The 24,041-nt window shown below is 50.9% G+C and overlaps 1 protein-coding gene and 15 non-coding genes across 16 annotated transcripts in view; 15 read left to right on the forward strand and 1 right to left on the reverse strand.

Annotated features, from left to right (window-relative positions):
- Positions 1–17,384, reverse strand: part of DNAJC5B (DnaJ heat shock protein family (Hsp40) member C5 beta) — a 46,702-nt gene extending 29,318 nt beyond the window's left edge. Inside the window, exon 1 of the mRNA XM_059815588.1 lies at positions 17,278–17,384. Within this exon, the coding sequence (XP_059671571.1) occupies positions 17,278–17,384 (107 nt within the window). The remainder of the gene's footprint in view (positions 1–17,277) is intronic.
- Positions 723–811, forward strand: TRNAY-GUA (transfer RNA tyrosine (anticodon GUA)). Its single transcript is given in 2 exon segments — positions 723–759; positions 776–811. It is a non-coding gene; the product is annotated as a tRNA-Tyr (tRNA).
- TRNAA-AGC (transfer RNA alanine (anticodon AGC)) lies at positions 1,117–1,189 on the forward strand. Its single transcript has one exon. It is a non-coding gene; the product is annotated as a tRNA-Ala (tRNA).
- Positions 2,960–3,032, forward strand: TRNAA-AGC (transfer RNA alanine (anticodon AGC)). The gene has a single exon. It is a non-coding gene; the product is annotated as a tRNA-Ala (tRNA).
- Positions 3,781–3,869, forward strand: TRNAY-GUA (transfer RNA tyrosine (anticodon GUA)). The gene is given in 2 exon segments: positions 3,781–3,817; positions 3,834–3,869. It is a non-coding gene; the product is annotated as a tRNA-Tyr (tRNA).
- On the forward strand, positions 4,175–4,247 carry TRNAA-AGC (transfer RNA alanine (anticodon AGC)). The gene has a single exon. It is a non-coding gene; the product is annotated as a tRNA-Ala (tRNA).
- Positions 5,624–5,712, forward strand: TRNAY-GUA (transfer RNA tyrosine (anticodon GUA)). Its single transcript is given in 2 exon segments — positions 5,624–5,660; positions 5,677–5,712. It is a non-coding gene; the product is annotated as a tRNA-Tyr (tRNA).
- On the forward strand, positions 6,018–6,090 carry TRNAA-AGC (transfer RNA alanine (anticodon AGC)). Its single transcript has one exon. It is a non-coding gene; the product is annotated as a tRNA-Ala (tRNA).
- On the forward strand, positions 6,839–6,927 carry TRNAY-GUA (transfer RNA tyrosine (anticodon GUA)). The gene is given in 2 exon segments: positions 6,839–6,875; positions 6,892–6,927. It is a non-coding gene; the product is annotated as a tRNA-Tyr (tRNA).
- Positions 7,233–7,305, forward strand: TRNAA-AGC (transfer RNA alanine (anticodon AGC)). Its single transcript has one exon. It is a non-coding gene; the product is annotated as a tRNA-Ala (tRNA).
- TRNAY-GUA (transfer RNA tyrosine (anticodon GUA)) lies at positions 8,682–8,770 on the forward strand. Its single transcript is given in 2 exon segments — positions 8,682–8,718; positions 8,735–8,770. It is a non-coding gene; the product is annotated as a tRNA-Tyr (tRNA).
- On the forward strand, positions 11,672–11,760 carry TRNAY-GUA (transfer RNA tyrosine (anticodon GUA)). The gene is given in 2 exon segments: positions 11,672–11,708; positions 11,725–11,760. It is a non-coding gene; the product is annotated as a tRNA-Tyr (tRNA).
- TRNAA-AGC (transfer RNA alanine (anticodon AGC)) lies at positions 12,066–12,138 on the forward strand. Its single transcript has one exon. It is a non-coding gene; the product is annotated as a tRNA-Ala (tRNA).
- On the forward strand, positions 12,887–12,975 carry TRNAY-GUA (transfer RNA tyrosine (anticodon GUA)). Its single transcript is given in 2 exon segments — positions 12,887–12,923; positions 12,940–12,975. It is a non-coding gene; the product is annotated as a tRNA-Tyr (tRNA).
- Positions 13,281–13,353, forward strand: TRNAA-AGC (transfer RNA alanine (anticodon AGC)). The gene has a single exon. It is a non-coding gene; the product is annotated as a tRNA-Ala (tRNA).
- Positions 14,730–14,818, forward strand: TRNAY-GUA (transfer RNA tyrosine (anticodon GUA)). The gene is given in 2 exon segments: positions 14,730–14,766; positions 14,783–14,818. It is a non-coding gene; the product is annotated as a tRNA-Tyr (tRNA).
- Positions 17,385–24,041: the final 6,657 nt, after the last annotated feature.

Here is a 24,041-nt window from a genome sequence, read left to right on the forward strand (position 1 = left end):
ACAGGGCCCTTTGCCGGGGGCCCCCTGTCCTCTGGGGGCTGTGGGGAGATCACAGTGTGCCCAGGCTTTACAGAGGAGGATGACATCCAGGGCTGTATCAAAGGGAGCACGGGCAGTTTAACAGAGGATCTGATTTTCTCCCCCTTTGCTTGACAGTCGTCAAATCTCATCTCAAGTACTGTGTCCAGCTCTGCCTGATCTCCCCCGTAGAGGAAAGACATCACTGAAATGGAACAGCTTCAGTGGAGGGCCACCAAAAAGCTCAGGGAATGGAGGGATTTCTCTTTGAGGATGGGCTGAGGACACTGGGCATGTTTAGCCTGGAGAAAGAGAGATTCAGAGGGCTTCCACGTGGCCTTCGGGCACGTAGGAGTAGGTTACGGAGTAGAGGAAATGGTCTCCTGTTGTCTGGTGCTCGACCAGAAGGCAAAAGACAGCAGAGTGAAATGGGATGCAGAGAAGTTGCAGCGGGATATGGGTAAGCATTTTTGGTCCCTGAGGAGAGTCCAGCTGTAGAAGATGACATCCAAGGAGCTTGTGGAGCTTTTCCGTTTGGGGGTTTGCATGATTTGACCGTCTAAAGGGTTGAGCAAGGGCGTGTGAAGCTGGAGCTGAGGCTGTTTGAAGCAGGATGTTGCAGTAGCGGCATCAGGCTGCGCTGTGCATGGGAAAGTGTTGGATGAGTGTGTGATGGGCGAGGTACTGGGCAGGGCCCCATGATTCCTTCGATAGCTCAGCTGGTAGAGCGGAGGACTGTAGGCTCCCTTGCACGGCCATCCTTAGGTCGCTGGTTCAACTCCGGCTCGAAGGAGTGCCCTTTTGGCTCTGGCCCAGACCCTGCGGCACCTCTGCCTTTTGGCCATGCCCGGGCGGCTCCCCTTCAAGGGCTGCCCAGCCTTGAACTCTTGCCCAAGGTGGCCAAGATGACCGGCCAAGGCAGTTTCGGCTGAACCCTGGGCAGGGGATAGTGGTCCTCAGCACGGGACTTCTCTGGGGTCACCTCCAGCAGGGAAGTGAGAGCGAGGCCGATGGGAGGCCCAGGTTTGGGTGCAGGGCAGCCTGGGTCAGGGGTGGGTGCCTGGGAGGGGAGAGGACCTCAGGCAGAGGCCGTGGGCTGGGGAATTAGCTCAAGTGGTAGAGCGCTCGCTTAGCATGTGAGAGGCAGCGGGATCGATGCCCGCATTCTCCAATGCTTTTCATTCCCCTTGCCTGGACACAGGGCCCTTTGCTGGGGGCCCCCTGTCCTCTGGGGGCTGTGGGGATCTCCTGGTGCACCTGGCCTGCACAGTCGAGGACAGCAACCAGGGCTGCACCAAGAGCAGCATGGGCTCCGCATCGAGGGAAGGCGTTCTCCACCTTTTCTCAGCACTTCGTTGATGGCCTCTAGAACAGTATGCCCAACTTTGGGCCCCTGTGTAGAGGAGCGACATTGACCAAGTGCAGCGACCTCCAAACAAGGCCACCAGGACGGTTGGGAGCAGGCGCACTTGCCCTTTGAGGAGAGGCCAATGAACGGGGGCTTGTCCAGAGCCTGGAGAAGAGAGGGCTTTGGGGGAGATAAGCTGCAGTTTATCAGAATGCCTCTCAGGAGGTTATTGATTCAACAGTGAGGCCTTGTAGTGTGGTGATTGGCAGAGGAGTGAGAAACAACAGGAGTGAGAAACAACAGAAGCAGGACAGGTTCAATTTTTTCTCCCCTCAGGACAGCCAGGCAGAGGAAGAAGGGTGGCCCGGAGTGCGGTGCAGTCTCCATGCTTGGAGGTTGGCATGAGCTGACTGGCTGAAGCCTTGAGCAAGCTGCTGTGATCCCTGATCTGGGGGTGCTTGGAGGAGGATGCTGGAACAGACATGTGCTGAGGTCTCATCCAAGCCGATTTCTCTGACAGCTGTGTCATGGAGGCAGAGCTGGGAGAGGGCCCTGCCGGTCCATCAGTGGCTCTGCTCGTGGAGCGGACGACTGCAGGCTCCCTTTCAGGGCTACCCCTAAGTCGCGTCCGGGCCCTGAGTGCCCTAATAGGCCTTAATGGCCCTGACCAGCCTTTTGCGGGACCTCGACGTCCACCCGCAGGTCCAGGAGCTGTATTTGTGCTCAGCTCTGGGCCTTCACCCTCTTTCCGAGCTGTACAGTAGGAGTCCTGGTCTCTAGCTCAGCCATGGCCACGGCCATGGAGATGTCCAGCCACAGCGACCCTTGATGCGGATGCTGACGTGCAGACAGATGTCCTGGCTCGACCTCATCCCTGGCTTGTCGGTGTGGACCTGCCTGGCGCTCACTGGACGGGATCGTCACTCTGACCTATGCAGTGACTTCCCGGCGTGCAGTTGTCCCTTCCTCATGGTGCTGATTGTGCCTTCTGTTCTGGACACTCGCTTGGAGCGAGCCACCATGGCTGGGTCTGCCCTGGTCAGGTGGTGTGGGCCTGAGAGGTTCTGGGCAATGTGATCCACGGCAAGGCTGTCTTTTTTCCTGCTGAGGAGAGTCGTGCAGGTATGCGGGAGCGGTGTGAGAGCTGAAGGGTTGGATGAGCGTGTGAGGAAGGTGTGAGGTGTCCATGTCCCATGATTCCTTCGATAGCTCAGCTGGTAGAGCGGAGGACTGTAGGCTCCCTTGCACGGCCATCCTTAGGTCGCTGCTTCAACTCCGGCTCGAAGGAGTGCCCTTTTGGCTCTGGCCCAGACCCTGCGGCACCTCTGCCTTTTGGCCATGCCCGGGCGGCTCCCCTTCAAGGGCTGCCCAGCCTTGAACTCTTGCCCGAGGTGGCCAAGATGACCGGCCAAGGCAGTTTCGGCTGAACCCTGGGCAGGGGATGGTGGTCCTCAGCACGGGCCTTCTCTGGGGTCACCTCCAGCAGGGAAGTGAGAGCGAGGCCGATGGGAGGCCCAGGTTTGGGTGCAGGGCAGCCTGGGTCAGGGGTGGGTGCCTGGGAGGGGAGAGGACCTCAGGCAGAGGCCGTGGGCTGGGGAATTAGCTCAAGTGGTAGAGCGCTCGCTTAGCATGTGAGAGGCAGCGGGATCGATGCCCGCATTCTCCAATGCTTTTCATTCCCCTTGCCTGGACACAGGGCCCTTTGCCGGGGGCCCCCTGTCCTCTGGGGGCTGTGGGGAGATCACAGTGTGCCCAGGCTTTACAGAGGAGGATGACATCCAGGGCTGTATCAAAGGGAGCACGGGCAGTTTAACAGAGGATCTGATTTTCTCCCCCTTTGCTTGACAGTCGTCAAATCTCATCTCAAGTACTGTGTCCAGCTCTGCCTGATCTCCCCCGTAGAGGAAAGACATCACTGAAATGGAACAGCTTCAGTGGAGGGCCACCAAAAAGCTCAGGGAATGGAGGGATTTCTCTTTGAGGATGGGCTGAGGACACTGGGCATGTTTAGCCTGGAGAAAGAGAGATTCAGAGGGCTTCCACGTGGCCTTCGGGCACGTAGGAGTAGGTTACGGAGTAGAGGAAATGGTCTCCTGTTGTCTGGTGCTCGACCAGAAGGCAAAAGACAGCAGAGTGAAATGGGATGCAGAGAAGTTGCAGCGGGATATGGGTAAGCATTTTTGGTCCCTGAGGAGAGTCCAGCTGTAGAAGATGACGTCCAAGGAGCTTGTGGAGCTTTTCCGTTTGGGGGTTTGCATGATTTGACGGTCTAAAGGGTTGAGCAAGGGCGTGTGAAGCTGGAGCTGAGGCTGTTTGAAGCAGGATGTTGCAGTAGCGGCATCAGGCTGCGCTGTGCATGGGAAAGTGTTGGATGAGTGTGTGATGGGCGAGGTACTGGGCAGGGCCCCATGATTCCTTCGATAGCTCAGCTGGTAGAGCGGAGGACTGTAGGCTCCCTTGCACGGCCATCCTTAGGTCGCTGGTTCAACTCCGGCTCGAAGGAGTGCCCTTTTGGCTCTGGCCCAGACCCTGCGGCACCTCTGCCTTTTGGCCATGCCCGGGCGGCTCCCCTTCAAGGGCTGCCCAGCCTTGAACTCTTGCCCAAGGTGGCCAAGATGACCGGCCAAGGCAGTTTCGGCTGAACCCTGGGCAGGGGATGGTGGTCCTCAGCACGGGACTTCTCTGGGGTCACCTCCAGCAGGGAAGTGAGAGCGAGGCCGATGGGAGGCCCAGGTTTGGGTGCAGGGCAGCCTGGGTCAGGGCTGGGTGCCTGGGAGGGGAGAGGACCTCAGGCAGAGGCCGTGGGCTGGGGAATTAGCTCAAGTGGTAGAGCGCTCGCTTAGCATGTGAGAGGCAGCGGGATCGATGCCCGCATTCTCCAATGCTTTTCACTCCCCTTGCCTGGACACAGGGCCCTTTGCTGGGGGCCCCCTGTCCTCTGGGGGCTGTGGGGATCTCCTGGTGCACCTGGCCTGCACAGTCGAGGACAGCAACCAGGGCTGCACCAAGAGCAGCATGGGCTCCGCATCGAGGGAAGGCGTTCTCCACCTTTTCTCAGCACTTCGTCGATGGCCTCTAGAACAGTATGCCCAACTTTGGGCCCCTGTGTAGAGGAGCGACATTGACCAAGTGCAGCGACCTCCAAACAAGGCCACCAGGACGGTTGGGAGCAGGCGCACTTGCCCTTTGAGGAGAGGCCAATGAACGGGGGCTTGTCCAGAGCCTGGAGAAGAGAGGGCTTTGGGGGAGATAAGCTGCAGTTTATCAGAATGCCTCTCAGGAGGTTATTGATTCAACAGTGAGGCCTTGTAGTGTGGTGATTGGCAGAGGAGTGAGAAACAACAGGAGTGAGAAACAACAGAAGCAGGACAGGTTCAATTTTTTCTCCCCTCAGGACAGCCAGGCAGAGGAAGAAGGGTGGCCCGGAGTGCGGTGCAGTCTCCATGCTTGGAGGTTGGCATGAGCTGACTGGCTGAAGCCTTGAGCAAGCTGCTGTGATCCCTGATCTGGGGGTGCTTGGAGGAGGATGCTGGAACAGACATGTGCTGAGGTCTCATCCAAGCCGATTTCTCTGACAGCTGTGTCATGGAGGCAGAGCTGGGAGAGGGCCCTGCCGGTCCATCAGTGGCTCTGCTGGTGGAGCGGACGACTGCAGGCTCCCTTTCAGGGCTACCCCTAAGTCGCGTCCGGGCCCTGAGTGCCCTAATAGGCCTTAATGGCCCTGACCAGCCTTTTGCGGGACCTCGACGTCCACCCGCAGGTCCAGGAGCTGTATTTGTGCTCAGCTCTGGGCCTTCACCCTCTTTCCGAGCTGTACAGTAGGAGTCCTGGTCTCTAGCTCAGCCATGGCCACGGCCATGGAGATGTCCAGCCACAGCAACCCTTGATGCGGATGCTGACGTGCAGACAGATGTCCTGGCTCGACCTCATCCCTGGCTTGTCGGTGTGGACCTGCCTGGCGCTCACTGGACGGGATCGTCACTCTGACCTATGCAGTGACTTCCCGGCGTGCAGTTGTCCCTTCCTCATGGTGCTGATTGTGCCTTCTGTTCTGGACACTCGCTTGGAGCGAGCCACCATGGCTGGGTCTGCCCTGGTCAGGTGGTGTGGGCCTGAGAGGTTCTGGGCAATGTGATCCACGGCAAGGCTGTCTTTTTTCCTGCTGAGGAGAGTCGTGCAGGTATGCGGGAGCGGTGTGAGAGCTGAAGGGTTGGATGAGCGTGTGAGGAAGGTGTGAGGTGTCCATGTCCCATGATTCCTTCGATAGCTCAGCTGGTAGAGCGGAGGACTGTAGGCTCCCTTGCACGGCCATCCTTAGGTCGCTGCTTCAACTCCGGCTCGAAGGAGTGCCCTTTTGGCTCTGGCCCAGACCCTGCGGCACCTCTGCCTTTTGGCCATGCCCGGGCGGCTCCCCTTCAAGGGCTGCCCAGCCTTGAACTCTTGCCCGAGGTGGCCAAGATGACCGGCCAAGGCAGTTTCGGCTGAACCCTGGGCAGGGGATGGTGGTCCTCAGCACGGGCCTTCTCTGGGGTCACCTCCAGCAGGGAAGTGAGAGCGAGGCCGATGGGAGGCCCAGGTTTGGGTGCAGGGCAGCCTGGGTCAGGGGTGGGTGCCTGGGAGGGGAGAGGACCTCAGGCAGAGGCCGTGGGCTGGGGAATTAGCTCAAGTGGTAGAGCGCTCGCTTAGCATGTGAGAGGCAGCGGGATCGATGCCCGCATTCTCCAATGCTTTTCATTCCCCTTGCCTGGACACAGGGCCCTTTGCCGGGGGCCCCCTGTCCTCTGGGGGCTGTGGGGAGATCACAGTGTGCCCAGGCTTTACAGAGGAGGATGACATCCAGGGCTGTATCAAAGGGAGCACGGGCAGTTTAACAGAGGATCTGATTTTCTCCCCCTTTGCTTGACAGTCGTCAAATCTCATCTCAAGTACTGTGTCCAGCTCTGCCTGATCTCCCCCGTAGAGGAAAGACATCACTGAAATGGAACAGCTTCAGTGGAGGGCCACCAAAAAGCTCAGGGAATGGAGGGATTTCTCTTTGAGGATGGGCTGAGGACACTGGGCATGTTTAGCCTGGAGAAAGAGAGATTCAGAGGGCTTCCACGTGGCCTTCGGGCACGTAGGAGTAGGTTACGGAGTAGAGGAAATGGTCTCCTGTTGTCTGGTGCTCGACCAGAAGGCAAAAGACAGCAGAGTGAAATGGGATGCAGAGAAGTTGCAGCGGGATATGGGTAAGCATTTTTGGTCCCTGAGGAGAGTCCAGCTGTAGAAGATGACGTCCAAGGAGCTTGTGGAGCTTTTCCGTTTGGGGGTTTGCATGATTTGACGGTCTAAAGGGTTGAGCAAGGGCGTGTGAAGCTGGAGCTGAGGCTGTTTGAAGCAGGATGTTGCAGTAGCGGCATCAGGCTGCGCTGTGCATGGGAAAGTGTTGGATGAGTGTGTGATGGGCGAGGTACTGGGCAGGGCCCCATGATTCCTTCGATAGCTCAGCTGGTAGAGCGGAGGACTGTAGGCTCCCTTGCACGGCCATCCTTAGGTCGCTGGTTCAACTCCGGCTCGAAGGAGTGCCCTTTTGGCTCTGGCCCAGACCCTGCGGCACCTCTGCCTTTTGGCCATGCCCGGGCGGCTCCCCTTCAAGGGCTGCCCAGCCTTGAACTCTTGCCCAAGGTGGCCAAGATGACCGGCCAAGGCAGTTTCGGCTGAACCCTGGGCAGGGGATGGTGGTCCTCAGCACGGGACTTCTCTGGGGTCACCTCCAGCAGGGAAGTGAGAGCGAGGCCGATGGGAGGCCCAGGTTTGGGTGCAGGGCAGCCTGGGTCAGGGGTGGGTGCCTGGGAGGGGAGAGGACCTCAGGCAGAGGCCGTGGGCTGGGGAATTAGCTCAAGTGGTAGAGCGCTCGCTTAGCATGTGAGAGGCAGCGGGATCGATGCCCGCATTCTCCAATGCTTTTCACTCCCCTTGCCTGGACACAGGGCCCTTTGCTGGGGGCCCCCTGTCCTCTGGGGGCTGTGGGGATCTCCTGGTGCACCTGGCCTGCACAGTCGAGGACAGCAACCAGGGCTGCACCAAGAGCAGCATGGGCTCCGCATCGAGGGAAGGCGTTCTCCACCTTTTCTCAGCACTTCGTTGATGGCCTCTAGAACAGTATGCCCAACTTTGGGCCCCTGTGTAGAGGAGCGACATTGACCAAGTGCAGCGACCTCCAAACAAGGCCACCAGGACGGTTGGGAGCAGGCGCACTTGCCCTTTGAGGAGAGGCCAATGAACGGGGGCTTGTCCAGAGCCTGGAGAAGAGAGGGCTTTGGGGGAGATAAGCTGCAGTTTATCAGAATGCCTCTCAGGAGGTTATTGATTCAACAGTGAGGCCTTGTAGTGTGGTGATTGGCAGAGGAGTGAGAAACAACAGGAGTGAGAAACAACAGAAGCAGGACAGGTTCAATTTTTTCTCCCCTCAGGACAGCCAGGCAGAGGAAGAAGGGTGGCCCGGAGTGCGGTGCAGTCTCCATGCTTGGAGGTTGGCATGAGCTGACTGGCTGAAGCCTTGAGCAAGCTGCTGTGATCCCTGATCTGGGGGTGCTTGGAGGAGGATGCTGGAACAGACATGTGCTGAGGTCTCATCCAAGCCGATTTCTCTGACAGCTGTGTCATGGAGGCAGAGCTGGGAGAGGGCCCTGCCGGTCCATCAGAGGCTCTGCTCGTGGAGCGGACGACTGCAGGCTCCCTTTCAGGGCTACCCCTAAGTCGCGTCCGGGCCCTGAGTGCCCTAATAGGCCTTAATGGCCCTGACCAGCCTTTTGCGGGACCTCGACGTCCACCCGCAGGTCCAGGAGCTGTATTTGTGCTCAGCTCTGGGCCTTCACCCTCTTTCCGAGCTGTACAGTAGGAGTCCTGGTCTCTAGCTCAGCCATGGCCACGGCCATGGAGATGTCCAGCCACAGCAACCCTTGATGCGGATGCTGACGTGTAGACAGATGTCCTGGCTCGACCTCATCCCTGGCTTGTCGGTGTGGACCTGCCTGGCGCTCACTGGACGGGATCGTCACTCTGACCTATGCAGTGACTTCCCGGCGTGCAGTTGTCCCTTCCTCATGGTGCTGATTGTGCCTTCTGTTCTGGACACTCGCTTGGAGCGAGCCACCATGGCTGGGTCTGCCCTGGTCAGGTGGTGTGGGCCTGAGAGGTTCTGGGCAATGTGATCCACGGCAAGGCTGTCTTTTTTCCTGCTGAGGAGAGTCGTGCAGGTATGTGGGAGCGGTGTGAGAGCTGAAGGGTTGGATGAGCGTGTGAGGAAGGTGTGAGGTGTCCATGTCCCATGATTCCTTCGATAGCTCAGCTGGTAGAGCGGAGGACTGTAGGCTCACTTGCACGGCCATCCTTAGGTCGCTGCTTCAACTCCGGCTCGAAGGAGTGCCCTTTTGGCTCTGGCCCAGACCCTGCGGCACCTCTGCCTTTTGGCCATGCCCGGGCGGCTCCCCTTCAAGGGCTGCCCAGCCTTGAACTCTTGCCCGAGGTGGCCAAGATGACCGGCCAAGGCAGTTTCGGCTGAACCCTGGGCAGGGGATGGTGGTCCTCAGCACGGGCCTTCTCTGGGGTCACCTCCAGCAGGGAAGTGAGAGCGAGGCCGATGGGAGGCCCAGGTTTGGGTGCAGGGCAGCCTGGGTCAGGGCTGGGTGCCTGGGAGGGGAGAGGACCTCAGGCAGAGGCCATGGGCTGGGGAATTAGCTCAAGTGGTAGAGCGCTCGCTTAGCATGTGAGAGGCAGTGGGATCGATGCCCGCATTCTCCAATGCTTTTCATTCCCCTTGCCTGGACACAGGGCCCTTTGCTGGGGGCACCCTGTCCTCTGGGGGCTGTTAGGGGATCACAGTGTGCCCAGGCTTTACAGAGGAGGATGACGTCCAGGGCTGTATCAAAGGGAGCACGGGCAGTTTAACAGAGGATCTGATTTTCTCCCCCTTTGCTTGACAGTCGTCAAATCTCATCTCAAGTACTGTGTCCAGCTCTGCCTGATCTCCCCCGTAGAGGAAAGACATCACTGAAATGGAACAGCTTCAGTGGAGGGCCACCAAAAAGCTCAGGGAATGGAGGGATTTCTCTTTGAGGATGGGCTGAGGACACTGGGCATGTTTAGCCTGGAGAAAGAGAGATTCAGAGGGCTTCCACATGGCCTTCGGGCACGTAGGAGTAGGTTACGGAGTAGAGGAAATGGTCTCCTGTTGTCTGGTGCTCGACCAGAAGGCAAAAGACAGCACAGTGAAATGGGATGCAGAGAAGTTGCAGCGGGATATGGGTAAGCATTTTTGGTCCCTGAGGAGAGTCCAGCTGTAGAAGATGACGTCCAAGGAGCTTGTGGAGCTTTTCCGTTTGGGGGTTTGCATGATTTGACGGTCTAAATGGTTGAGCAAGGGCGTGTGAAGCTGGAGCTGAGGCTGTTTGAAGCAGGATGTTGCAGTAGCGGCATCAGGCTGCGCTGTGCATGGGAAAGTGTTGGATGAGTGTGTGATGGGCGAGGTACTGGGCAGGGCCCCATGATTCCATGATTCCATGACTCCCATCGGCCCTGGATGACAGGGATGGAGGGCAAAATAGGCTCCCCATGATCCAGGAGGAAGCAGTTAACGACCTGCTATGCCACCTGGACACTCATAAGTCTATGGGGCCTGATGGCATCCACCCAAGGGTGCTGAGGGAACTGGCGGAAGAGCTTGCCAAGCCGCTCTCCATCATTTATCAACAGTCCTGGTCAACGGGGGAGGTCCCGGATGACTGGAGGCTTGCCAACGTGACGCCCATCTACAAGAAGGGTCGGAAGGAGGATCCGGGGAACTACAGGCCTGTCAGCCTGACCTCGGTGCCGGGGAAGGTTATGGAGAGGCTCATCTTGAGGGCGCTCACGGGACACGTGCAGGTTACCCAAGGGATCAGGCCAAGCCAGCACGGGTTCATGAAAGGCAGGTCCTGCTTGACCAACCTGATCTCCTTCTATGACCAGGTGACCCGCCTAGTGGATGAGGGGAAGGCTGTTGATGTTGTCTACCTGGACTTCAGCAAAGCCTTTGACACTGTTCCCCACAGTATTCTCCTAGAGAAGCTGGCGGCCTGTGGTTTAGACAGGTACACTCTTCGCTGGGTAAAAAACTGGCTGGATGGCCGAGCCCAGAGGGTTGTGGTGAATGGGGTGAAATCCAGCTGGCGGCCGGTCACAAGCGGAGTCCCCCAGGGCTCGGTTTTGGGACCGGTCTTGTTTAATATCTTCATTGATGATCTGGATGAGGGGATAGAGTGCTCCCTCAGCAAGTTTGCAGATGACACCAAGTTGGGAGGGAGTGTTGATCTGCTTGAGGGTAGGAAGGCTCTGCAGAGGGATCTGGACAGGCTGGATCGATGGGCTGAGGCCAACCGGATGAAGTTCAATAAGGCCAAGTGCCGGGTTCTACACTTCGGCCACAACAACCCCAGGCAACGCTACAGGCTTGGGGATGAGTGGCTGGAAAGTTCCCCTGCAGAAAAGGACCTGGGGGTGTTGATCGACACCCGGCTGAATATGAGCCAGCAGTGTGCCCAGGTGGCCAAGAAGGCCAACGGCATCCTGGCTTGCATCAGAAATGGTGTGGCCAGCAGGAGCAGGGAGGTGATCATGCCTCTGTACTCGGCTCTGGTGAGGCCGCACCTCGAATACTGTGTTCAGTTTTGGGCCCCTCACTACAAGAAGGACATTGAGGTGCTGGAGCGTGTCCAGAGAAGGGCGACGAAGCTGGTGAGGGGTCTGGAACACAAGTCTTATGAGGAGCGGCTGAGCGAGCTGGGGTTGTTTAGCCTGGAGAAGAGAAGGCTGAGGGGAGACCTTATCGCTCTCTACAACTACCTGAAAGGGGGTTGCAGAGAGGTGGGTGTTGGTCTCTTCTCCCAAGTGACTAGTGACAGGACTAGAGGAAATGGCCTCAAGTTGCGCCAGGGGAGGTTCAGGCTAGACATTAGGAAAAAGTTCTTCACTGAGAGAGTGGTGAAACACTGGAATAGGCTGCCCAGGGAGGTGGTAGAGTCACCCTCCCTGGAGGTATTCAAGGAGCGTGTGGATGTGGCATTGTGGGATGTAGCTTGATGGACATGGTGCTGTGTGGTGTTGGGTGGGTTGTGGCTTGTTATTGTTGTTGTGTGGCGTGGGTTTTGTGGTTGTGTGGTTTTTTTTTTGTTTTTTTTTGTTTTTTTTTTTTTTTTTTTTTTTTTTTTCTTTCTCCCCCCCCCCCAGGTTGGACTCGATGATCTTACAGGTCTTTTCCAACCGTACTGATTCTGTGATTCTGTGATTCCTTCGATAGCTCAGCTGGTAGAGCGGAGGACTGTAGGCTCCCTTGCACGGCCATCCTTAGGTCGCTGCTTCAACTCCGGCTCGAAGGAGTGCCCTTTTGGCTCTGGCCCAGACCCTGCGGCACCTCTGCCTTTTGGCCATGCCCGGGCGGCTCCCCTTCAAGGGCTGCCCAGCCTTGAACTCTTGCCCAAGGTGGCCAAGATGACCGGCCAAGGCAGTTTCGGCTGAACCCTGGGCAGGGGATGGTGGTCCTCAGCACGGGACTTCTCTGGGGTCACCTCCAGCAGGGAAGTGAGAGCGAGGCCGATGGGAGGCCCAGGTTTGGGTGCAGGGCAGCCTGGGTCAGGGGTGGGTGCCTGGGAGGGGAGAGGACCTCAGGCAGAGGCCGTGGGCTGGGGAATTAGCTCAAGTGGTAGAGCGCTCGCTTAGCATGTGAGAGGCAGCGGGATCGATGCCCGCATTCTCCAATGCTTTTCATTCCCCTTGCCTGGACACAGGGCCCTTTGCTGGGGGCACCCTGTCCTCTGGGGGCTGTGGGGAGATCACAGTGTGCCCAGGCTTTACAGAGGAGGATGACATCCAGGGCTGTATCAAAGGGAGCACGGGCAGTTTAACAGAGGATCTGATTTTCTCCCCCTTTGCTTGACAGTCGTCAAATCTCATCTCAAGTACTGTGTCCAGCTCTGCCTGATCTCCCCCGTAGAGGAAAGACATCACTGAAATGGAACAGCTTCAGTGGAGGGCCACCAAAAAGCTCAGGGAATGGAGGGATTTCTCTTTGAGGATGGGCTGAGGACACTGGGCATGTTTAGCCTGGAGAAAGAGAGATTCAGAGGGCTTCCACGTGGCCTTCGGGCACGTAGGAGTAGGTTACGGAGTAGAGGAAATGGTCTCCTGTTGTCTGGTGCTCGACCAGAAGGCAAAAGACAGCAGAGTGAAATGGGATGCAGAGAAGTTGCAGCGGGATATGGGTAAGCATTTTTGGTCCCTGAGGAGAGTCCAGCTGTAGAAGATGACGTCCAAGGAGCTTGTGGAGCTTTTCCGTTTGGGGGTTTGCATGATTTGACGGTCTAAAGGGTTGAGCAAGGGCGTGTGAAGCTGGAGCTGAGGCTGTTTGAAGCAGGATGTTGCAGTAGCGGCATCAGGCTGCGCTGTGCATGGGAAAGTGTTGGATGAGTGTGTGATGGGCGAGGTACTGGGCAGGGCCCCATGATTCCTTCGATAGCTCAGCTGGTAGAGCGGAGGACTGTAGGCTCCCTTGCACGGCCATCCTTAGGTCGCTGGTTCAACTCCGGCTCGAAGGAGTGCCCTTTTGGCTCTGGCCCAGACCCTGCGGCACCTCTGCCTTTTGGCCATGCCCGGGCGGCTCCCCTTCAAGGGCTGCCCAGCCTTGAACTCTTGCCCAAGGTGGCCAAGATGACCGGCCAAGGCAGTTTCGGCTGAACCCTGGGCAGGGGATGGTGGTCCTCAGCACGGGACTTCTCTGGGGTCACCTCCAGCAGGGAAGTGAGAGCGAGGCCGATGGGAGGCCCAGGTTTGGGTGCAGGGCAGCCTGGGTCAGGGCTGGGTGCCTGGGAGGGGAGAGGACCTCAGGCAGAGGCCGTGGGCTGGGGAATTAGCTCAAGTGGTAGAGCGCTCGCTTAGCATGTGAGAGGCAGCGGGATCGATGCCCGCATTCTCCAATGCTTTTCACTCCCCTTGCCTGGACACAGGGCCCTTTGCTGGGGGCCCCCTGTCCTCTGGGGGCTGTGGGGATCTCCTGGTGCACCTGGCCTGCACAGTCGAGGACAGCAACCAGGGCTGCACCAAGAGCAGCATGGGCTCCGCATCGAGGGAAGGCGTTCTCCACCTTTTCTCAGCACTTCGTCGATGGCCTCTAGAACAGTATGCCCAACTTTGGGCCCCTGTGTAGAGGAGCGACATTGACCAAGTGCAGCGACCTCCAAACAAGGCCACCAGGACGGTTGGGAGCAGGCGCACTTGCCCTTTGAGGAGAGGCCAATGAACGGGGGCTTGTCCAGAGCCTGGAGAAGAGAGGGCTTTGGGGGAGATAAGCTGCAGTTTATCAGAATGCCTCTCAGGAGGTTATTGATTCAACAGTGAGGCCTTGTAGTGTGGTGATTGGCAGAGGAGTGAGAAACAACAGGAGTGAGAAACAACAGAAGCAGGACAGGTTCAATTTTTTCTCCCCTCAGGACAGCCAGGCAGAGGAAGAAGGGTGGCCCGGAGTGCGGTGCAGTCTCCATGCTTGGAGGTTGGCATGAGCTGACTGGCTGAAGCCTTGAGCAAGCTGCTGTGATCCCTGATCTGGGGGTGCTTGGAGGAGGATGCTGGAACAGACATGTGCTGAGGTCTCATCCAAGCCGATTTCTCTGACAGCTGTGTCATGGAGGCAGAGCTGGGAGAGGGCCCTGCCGGTCCATCAGTGGCTCTGCTGGTGGAGCGGACGACTGCAGGCTCCCTTTCAGGGCTACCCCTAAGTCGCGTCCGGGCCCTGAGTGCCCTAATAGGCCTTAATGGCCCTGACCAGCCTTTTGCGGGACCTCGACGTCCACCCGCAGGTCCAGGAGCTGTATTTGTGCTCAGCTCTGGGCCTTCACCCTCTTTCCGAGCTGTACAGTAGGAGTCCTGGTCTCTAGCTCAGCCATGGCCACGGCCATGGAGATGTCCAGCCACAGCAACCCTTGATGCGGATGCTGACGTGCAGACAGATGTCCTGGCTCGACCTCATCCCTGGCTTGTCGGTGTGGACCTGCCTGGCGCTCACTGGACGGGATCGTCACTCTGACCTATGCAGTGACTTCCCGGCGTGCAGTTGTCCCTTCCTCATGGTGCTGATTGTGCCTTCTGTTCTGGACACTCGCTTGGAGCGAGCCACCATGGCTGGGTCTGCCCTGGTCAGGTGGTGTGGGCCTGAGAGGTTCTGGGCAATGTGATCCACGGCAAGGCTGTCTTTTTTCCTGCTGAGGAGAGTCGTGCAGGTATGCGGGAGCGGTGTGAGAGCTGAAGGGTTGGATGAGCGTGTGAGGAAGGTGTGAGGTGTCCATGTCCCATGATTCCTTCGATAGCTCAGCTGGTAGAGCGGAGGACTGTAGGCTCCCTTGCACGGCCATCCTTAGGTCGCTGGTTCAACTCCGGCTCGAAGGAGTGCCCTTTTGGCTCTGGCCCAGACCCCGCGGCACCTCTGCCTTTTGGCCATGCCCGGGCGGCTCCCCTTCAAGGGCTGCCCAGCCTTGAACTCTTGCCCGAGGTGGCCAAGATGACCGGCCAAGGCAGTTTCGGCTGAACCCTGGGCAGGGGATGGTGGTCCTGAGCCTGGGGCCTGTTCTCATATTTTGCTCCAAGGAGGGGAGCGTCCATGGCTGTATCAGGAGTAGCACAGGCCATTGGCATAAGCACAGTTAAGGGATTATCCCTCTTTGGTTTGCAGTCATTAAATGGCTTTTAGAGTACTGTACACTCTTTTAAATAAAATTCTAAATCACCAACACCTACTGTCTCACAGAGTTTTCAATATACTTTATTTTTTGTACATAGTCTATCAAACTGGATATTTTCAAACTTCTGATGAAAACATAAGAAATATGGTATCTCTCTGCATATTACTTTACTGTCAGACTTGGAAGCAGAAGTCCAAGTACAGTTTAAGTTATTATGCCAAAAAATGTTTCTAAGTTTTTTTTTGTAGTGTAGTGAATATATGGATATCTCCTTTGAAATTCTGTTGATTAGAAGCCTGTTAGCTTTAGTCCTTAATAAATTAGACTGTGCCAAACTCCAAATAAAAGCATAGAGAGGTACCTCTGTCATGTTTATTAAAAAGTAAATTTTGCCCTGGGCTGTGGTAGTATGGTTAATACTGACTTAATTAATAATGGCAGGAAACTCAGAATCAGGTATTGCTGGTTTTATACCTTGTAGTAAAGAATACCAGTTCAGCAGCAGATTTTTGGATTAGCATAATTTAAAAGATAATTAAAGCAAATCTATGAGACTGACTCATCATTTTATCTTGCAAATATTTACAGCTACTCCATTAAAAGTGAATCCCTCTGACATTTCCACTTTAGTCAGAAGCAGCCTTTTTTTTGCTATAATTACTCATAAAGATGGATAAAGCACCACTGTCAGTTTTACCATAGATCACTGTGTAAATCATCCTTCTTCATGTTCAGCATTAAATATAGTTAATTGCATTCTACATTCTTCCATGACAACTCTCTCCTTTGGGTATTAAAGAAGGCCTCCCTTCCATAAAGTTAAATGTAAAAGCAACAGGAAAACATGAGGTTTGATACAGAAGATGGTTTCTGCAGCCAGGCTATACTACAGGGACACGGAAGGTGCAAGTCATGAGTGAATTTGATACTGTAGCAAGTTTATCCCCCAGCGGTATAGTTATGCAAGACAACAGAATCATGAGATGTCAATAGCTTTCCTTCCATTGTGTGAAGAGTTTGAACATTCACTACTTCTCCCTCCTCCATTGACTATATGTCTTTAGGAACAGGAAGCGGGAGAGACGCAATTTGTTGCAGAGGCCAGAGTCCCAACAAAATTCAAACTAAACAATGATGCAAATAGGTCTATTTCATAACCTCTTTTTCAGTTCAAATGGATTCTTATATTTGATAGGACAAGCAAGCTGTGTTAAAGTTTGACTGGTAATACAGTGCAACCAACAACACCCAGAACGATGCTGTAATAAAAGTTTTGCTATATTTATTAAACCTGCAAGTACATGTCTGGCATATTTCAATGTCAAGTACATCTATTTCACTCATGACGTTTAAAGTTCATTCTCTTTTTAATAGCAGCAGAACAGATTTAAGAGCAAAATGACCCATTAAATCTTCTAGCCTTACTTTTTGATCTTGTTACATTTCAACAGTAAAATGCTTTTCACCATTTTGATAACTTGTGTTTGAGTAAAAGTTATCTTAAACTCCTCTCTTCTTTTTCAATAGAGAACCTACCATTTCCTGTGCCGGTATGTTTCAGTGGTTGGTTATGCTCACTGTTAAAACCATGTACCTCTTTTTCAGCTCAAATTGCTTTTCGATTCCAAGCACTGGTTTTGCTTATGCCTGCCTTCATAAGGTGAAGAACCCTCTCACACCTAGCATTTTTCCCTTTCAGAGATATTACACACCATAATAAAATAATCTATCAGTTGTCATCGTTATGATAAGATAAACTGATCGAACTCCTTATGTCTCTTAGTCTAGTTCTTGAATCGTTATTACACCACTTTTCTGCATTGGCTTTACTTTTCAACATACTTCAGGAAAAGTTGTTAACACAAGAACTGGGTGCAGTATTCAAAGACTGCACTTCGCAAGCATAGTCTGCGTTATCTTACCCTAACAAGTCTGACCTCTCATTCAGCTAGACTAAAACATTATAGATGAAGCACACGGATTGCTTGTGGGATGAAATCAATAGATTCACATTGCATCAGCTCTGATTCTTTCCAGGCTCGTGGTGCAAAACAAAAAATGTAACAATGAATGTCTACAGTGCAGGTAACTCAAAAGGTTTTACCATCATAATCATGCCAGACACACAAGCATTTTTAGACATGTTGCAAAGCACATTTTACATACCTGTAGGACTTCTTAATCTCATCGTGTGTTGCTCCCTTGTCTAGGGCCAGGATTTCATATAACGCTTCCCCAGATGTTGACAAAGCACGTTGCCTTTGTTCATCCATGTTATCAGTACATTACCAAGGCTGCTAATGTAGAACAGAATTTAAAATAGCAAGGACTGCAAGTATATATGGATAATATTTCTTATTGTTCATTTTAATAATTTTAATGAGGTAGTAAAAGATTAAAAATACATGAAAGTGAAACTGGAATAAAATCTCCTCTAAATTATCCTCCAGCCCTTAAGAGATTTTAAAATTATTTGAAAAAATGGAAAAGCAAAAAACAAAGAACAGAAGCTTGTGTTAGGTATCACTGTTCGAATTAAAGGCTTGATGTTGCTTTCACTGAAATGAATGGCTAAATTTCCTACAGCATTAATGCCTGCACATAGTATTTCCACCTAGTTTTACTTGTGCTTGTTTACATCTCTCTTTTCTAAGTCTTAGAAGAATAATTCTACTATTCATCAAGGCTACTGGCTTCTTGCAGTGGGGTAAGAGCTTTGTACCTCTGAGTGTAATCTAATGCAACACAGCCGTGAATTTTTGCTTTCTCAACACAAGGACTCAGATTCAGCCTAACCATTTTTAGGTGCCTAATTTGAGTATTAAGTTTGAAGCTTAGTCAAACTAGATTCCTTATATTGTCAACAGACAAGACATACATACTCAGAGGACAATTGACCAAGCACTTTTTCCTATTACCTCTACAGAGTGCTCAGGATGACTGCATTCCCAGCTCATGTGCCTGAGGACAGGTGGAAGGAATCTGGACCTAGGCAAGGAGAGTAGATACCAAGAATTGACCTCAGTATTACAAAAGTAACCATTTATTGCAAACTTATGCATGGGAAATACTGACGTCAATCAGGGTCCTATCTTATTTCAGGTACAAGGCTTTGGGCTGAATTCATGAGCTTGTGATAAATTTAACAAGGTGCCCTTACAGTGGAGTGCAAATAAAAGCTAAGCACTGGTTGCTAGATTTAGTCCACTTCAGATCTATCGCTCATTCCTTCTTTCATCACAGAAGCAAAGCAGACAAACAAGTGATTTTCCACTGAGCAGCTCTACTACGTCCTTACAGTTCATCCTTCTGGATTTGAAGAACCAAAAGTTTTTACACCAGACCTAGCTAATGCTGCGCAATGACATGAAGAAACTCATATAAACAATATTTTAAAACACCAGGTACAGATACCTATCATTCATAGAAGAAAGCTGCAGCTCTTTGATGGCAGACTTGCCACAACAAAACTCTCACCACAACCTCTTTATTTCTTTGTATGTTGCACCCTTCTCCAAATGGTGAGAAGTGATCACAGAAAAAGCCTAAAAGTGAGCTGTAACCCCCAGCCATAAGAAAAATTTCTGAGAACCCGTTTTGTTAGATAAGACTACCCATTCTGCTATTTCACCCTTCTCATTGCTGAGCTAGAAACACTATCTTGCCATTATTCATATATTATTTACTAGGCCACATCTTGAGTCAGAACCAGCCATGTAACACTTTTAAGCTCTTCAGCTTTGTTCAGTACCAAAAAGAAAATAAAATACCATGTTAGTACACCCAGAAATATAATAAACTGAGTAACTCTGGCATGTAGTATCTGATGTACTAAAAGACCTAAATTTATTCATATTTACTTTGATATTTTCTTTTTGGTAATAAGTTAACACACAATTTAGGGTCTTGTGATCTGCTGAAAAAAAATTCCTTTCTTTTTTTAAGTGTCATACACAAACCATCAACTAAATGGACAGAACTTTTGTTTTTAAAGTAACAATTAAGAGTGAAATTATACATGAGCATATAGATATTACTTTATCATCTGCAGTAGTTACAATGCTACTTGTTAATAATGGTATGTCCAGAGCATATTTAACATAATCCTGGGATCTAGCCTGATCACACTGGGATCATGCAAGGCACATGAAGCCTGTTAATGGACAACATAACGGCAGGCAACCATATGAAGTCACAGATATACAGCATTATTTTAAAATGCCGTTACATAATGCTGATTAGCTACATGGCAACCCTGAAGCATAAAACAAAATTAAAGTTATGATGGATTTCATTCTGATGAACTAAAAAGTCATGTAATTTGTACTTTCTAATAAAATAATTTTAATATCCCAGTCAGCTATGGAAATTTAAACTCACTAGCCTATTCAGTCTTTTAGTGATTAATCATCTTGAAGGTCTAACTACTCAAAGTTATTTCTTACTTATTTAAAGCAGTCCTATAAAATACTAAAAGCACGAGATGACACTTTTCTAGAAAAAAGTTATGCTCTTTTTAAGAAGGAAGATACAACAGTTACAATTTTAGTACTAGATCCATTCCTGATGGCTGAAATTACATTAGAATCCTATTTTCAAGTTAAGCATTTTTGTTCCAGTGGAACAGAGACAAGAAAATATTGTTTACTTCCTTGACTGACAAGAAAATATATTAAAAGACAATCCAAATTCTGATAACAATTCCACATCTCTTAAGAGGATGGGACTCCAGTTAACTTCAACTTTTTCTGTGCAAATTTTATACTATCCATGATGAACTACCTTATACAGAAGTTGTAATAATATGCCTTTTTCTACCATACCCATTATTAATTTGGATTTCTGCTGAAAAATAAGGCAAGGTGATTCAAATAACATACCTGCTTCAAAAAGTGATGGAACACAGTCTGGCATGTATAAACTCACAACATTATCCGTTCAATATCTTGATGTCTTTATGCCAATATAATTCAAAAGGGAAGAAGCAAGTGCCACCAGAAGTTTCGTTCCACGGAAAGCGGCTGCTGCTTTTCATCCTTCACAATCAAGGTTAAACAGGTCAGTGGAGTCTGATTACTCTTTTTGTTTGTTTGCTCAGTATCCAATTGGTTATTTCTCAGGAAGACCTATGAAAGAAGGAGTAAAACATTCATGAGCCTAAAGGCTGATATATCTGAGAGTTAATGACACCAAAAAATATGGGACATCTGTGTATTTAGTTAGTTCTTCTGCGCCTTAGTCTTGATGGAGTCTTGAGTTTGTATTTTTTTTTTTTTTTGCACACAAATGTATTAAATTTGTTTAAAGATACAACAGTCTTGCTCTAAAGTTCACTTCTCTGAGACCAGCCATAGCTTAGGTTTACTATATAGTCTCTTACAGAACAAGATTGAAGAACACCCTTTAGGACTTGGGAGTTTTTGTAGAATTTTATATCAAAACAGAAGATGTACTTCTCTTACTCTGATGGAGCTACTCTCTAAATTATACCATTAAAAAGCCTGGAGAGCCATTCCTTTCCATTTGGAACAGGGAAGATTGTAAATGACAGACTGAAAAAAGATTTTTTTCTTGGGACATCATCCTTGGAATCAAATAGTTCATCCTTCAAACTCAAAAAGTTCATCTCCCAGATCACCCAGTTCCAAATTATATGTTTTTGTGGTGGATTGACCTTGGCCAGTTGCCAGACCCCCACCCAGCCACTTTCACACTCCTCCTTCTCAACAGGAACAAGAGGAGAAAATAAGATGAAAATCTTGTGGATGAAGATAAAGATATGGAGATCATATACCAATTACTGTCACGGGCAAAACAGACTCAACATGGGGAAAATTAATTTAATTTGTTGCCAATTAAAATAGATTTGGATGGTGAGAAACAAAGATAAAAATTAAAACAACGCCTTCCCCTCACCACCCTGTTTCCAGGCTCAACTTCACTCCTTCGTTCCCGACTCCTCTACTCCCCACCCCTGAGTGGCGCGGGGCAGACAGGGAATGGGGGCTTGTGATGAGTTCATAAGAGCTCCTCCTTGCTGCTCCCTCCTCCTCACACTTTTCCCCTGCTCCAGCGTGGGTCCTTCCCGTGGGCTGCAGTCCTTCATGAACTGCTCCAGCGCGAGCCCTCCATGGGCCACAGTTCCTATCAAGAGAATCTGCTCCTGGCATGGGCTCCTCTCCACGGACCACTATTCCTTCAGGAAATATCCACCTTCTCTGGCATAGGGTGAATGGGCTGCTGTGTGGATATCTGCTCTGATGTGGTCGTCTCCACGGGCTGCAGTGAAATACCTGCCCCACCGTGGCCCTCTCCACAGGCTGAATGAAAGTATGTGCTCCACCATAGTCTCTTCCATGGTCTGAAGGGAACTACCTGCTCTACCGTGACCCTTTCCAGGGGCTGCAGGGGTATCTCTGCTCCAGCGCCTGGAGTGCCCCCTCCTCCTCCTTCTTCTCTGACCTTGGTGTTCACAGGGCTGTTTATCACATTTTTTTTTCCTCACTGCCATGCAGTTTTGCTCTTTCTTAAATATGTTTCCCAGAGGCGCCACCAGCTTGGCTGATGGGCTCAGCTGTGTCCTGCGGTGGGTCTGTCGTGGAGCTGGCTGTACCCAGCCTGGGGCAGCCCCTGACCTCTTCCCACAGGGACCCCCTGCAGCCCCCCACTACCTAAACCTTGCCACAGAGATCCAGTACAGTTTTATATAGACCGCAGTCCTGCAAATGGATTCATGGAGCCCCATAACCCAGGTGAAGTCTGCTTCAGAAGAGTCAGTGAGTTTGTGCTTGGATTCTACTGCAAGACTGGAAAAATAAATCAATAAATTTTTGAAAACCAACCATAATTAATTATGGTCACATGAAAACACTATTTATAAAAAAGGAAGCAAACTGTGACAGCTGATGAAAAACATTCCTAGGTGGATGCTTTTTAGTGCGAAGCATATGATTTGAACATTTCTCTTGTTCTTAAGTGTATTCTTTGATTTCAAACATTCCCTCAAATTTCAGCTTTGGATGAGGATAAAGAAAGGCACATTTCAACCTAAAATGTGAATGTTTTTCATAGTTATGAGGAGCCAAAGTAGCATTGTAAAAATATCTCTTCCAGGACATTAACATCAGAGTAGGTACAGCTAATTCTATCACGTTGTATGAACACAATAAACCAGATTATTCAATCAGTTTCCTTAATCTCAATCTTTAAAATGACTTTATCATTCTTGCAAAACAAACAAACAAACAAACAAAAATGTATATGTTTTAATGGTAAGAAGAAATCAAGGGGAAAAAAAATAAAGGAAGAAAATAAAATCACTTCGAGATTACCCAAATCCTCTATACTTATAAGGATCCTATTATCAAGAAGAACATCAGTCAGTGTTCTGCAACCTTGTCACACACCTAGACCTACAGTTCTGTGTGAATACAGCTCCCTCTGGTGTGTTGAGCTAAGATGGCTCTGTAGCCTATATTGCTTTTCTTATAAGCACTCTTGTTTTGTTTGAAGGAAATGAACACAATCCCTGAACATCTATTTTTTTTTTCCTTTGGGGATTCAACATCCTAAGCACATCTTAATGAAACTTTAAGAGACTCAAACTTTAATTAATTGTCATAACTTTTTTGTCAGATCAGCTATATAATTTAGAAGAGTAAAACATATCACTTAACGCCTATTCAGTCTTCTCATTGATTTTTATTTTTTGTATCGTAACACCTAACACTGCACCACAACAGCACCGTGGCAGGCAATACAAAACTAAAAAACAGTCCTAATCCCAAAGGACCTTATATCTAAAAAGTTTTACTCTCAATTTACACTTTACATTTCATTTATATGTTGCATGCATTTCAAACAGACAAATCAGAACACGTCTGGAAATGTAAACTTGCGTATCAGCCTATAAAAATTTGAAACACGGCCCAGACAGAGCAGGAGGTCCGGGGTTGCTTCAGAAGCCTCCAGCTGCACACAACCAGAGCTAAGGGTTGAAGAACTCTGAGTCACTTTGGTCCTTCCTCCCACCGCTCCCTCCTTTTCCTGGCTCATAGCAAGTTCAGGAACTAAGAGCCTGGAGCTGAAAGACTGGTAGGTACACATACATGCATGAAAGGACTGGCATCATTGCTCAACAGTGGTGTGAATTTTTAGCTTCCAAGGCAAGGAAGACAATTTTTAAAAGCTGAGTTGCTTTATTTGTTGAATCTGTCAGTGTTAATATTGACATCATCAAAGCATGTAGGAGATACAAGTGGTCAGACAGAGCAGTCCGGACCTTCATGGAGAACCTACAGCTTCTGACTCTTTCTTCCAATAGTGACAGGGAAAGAAAATCTCTGATTTTACTCAGAGGAATTTGGGGAGTGAAATAAATTGTCTTGCTGATGTGCTTTAGTAAAGCCAGCAGATTAAGGGAGGTGATCCTTTCCCTCTACTCAGCGCTGGTGAGGCCACACCTCACTATGTCCAGATCAGGGTCCCCCAGTGCAAGAGAGATGTGGGCATATTGGAGAGAGTCCAGACAAGTGCAGCTAAGGGGATGAAGGGACTGGAGCATCTCTCCTATGAGGAAAGGCTGAAAGAGCTGGGACTGTTCATCCTGGAGAAGAGCAGGCTCAGGGGCGAATCTCGTCAATGTATATAAATACCTGAAGGGAGGGTGCAAAGAGGACGGAGGCAGGCTCTTTTCTGTGGTGCCCAGTGACAGGACCAGAGGCAATGGGCACAAACTGAAACAGAGGAGGGTCTCTCTGAACATCAGGAAATGCTTTTTCACTGTGAGAGTGACTGAGCGCTGGCACAGGTTGCCCAGAGAGGTGGTGGAGCTGCCATCCTTGGAGATCTTCAAAAGCCGCCTGGATATGGTTGTGGGCAACTGGCTGTAGGTGGCCCTGCTTCCTTTCCCCAAACCTTCCCTAGTGTGA

The sequence above is a fragment of the Gavia stellata genome, chromosome 3 (genome assembly GCF_030936135.1).
Source record: "Gavia stellata isolate bGavSte3 chromosome 3, bGavSte3.hap2, whole genome shotgun sequence".
Classification (NCBI taxonomy): Eukaryota; Metazoa; Chordata; class Aves; order Gaviiformes; family Gaviidae; genus Gavia; species Gavia stellata.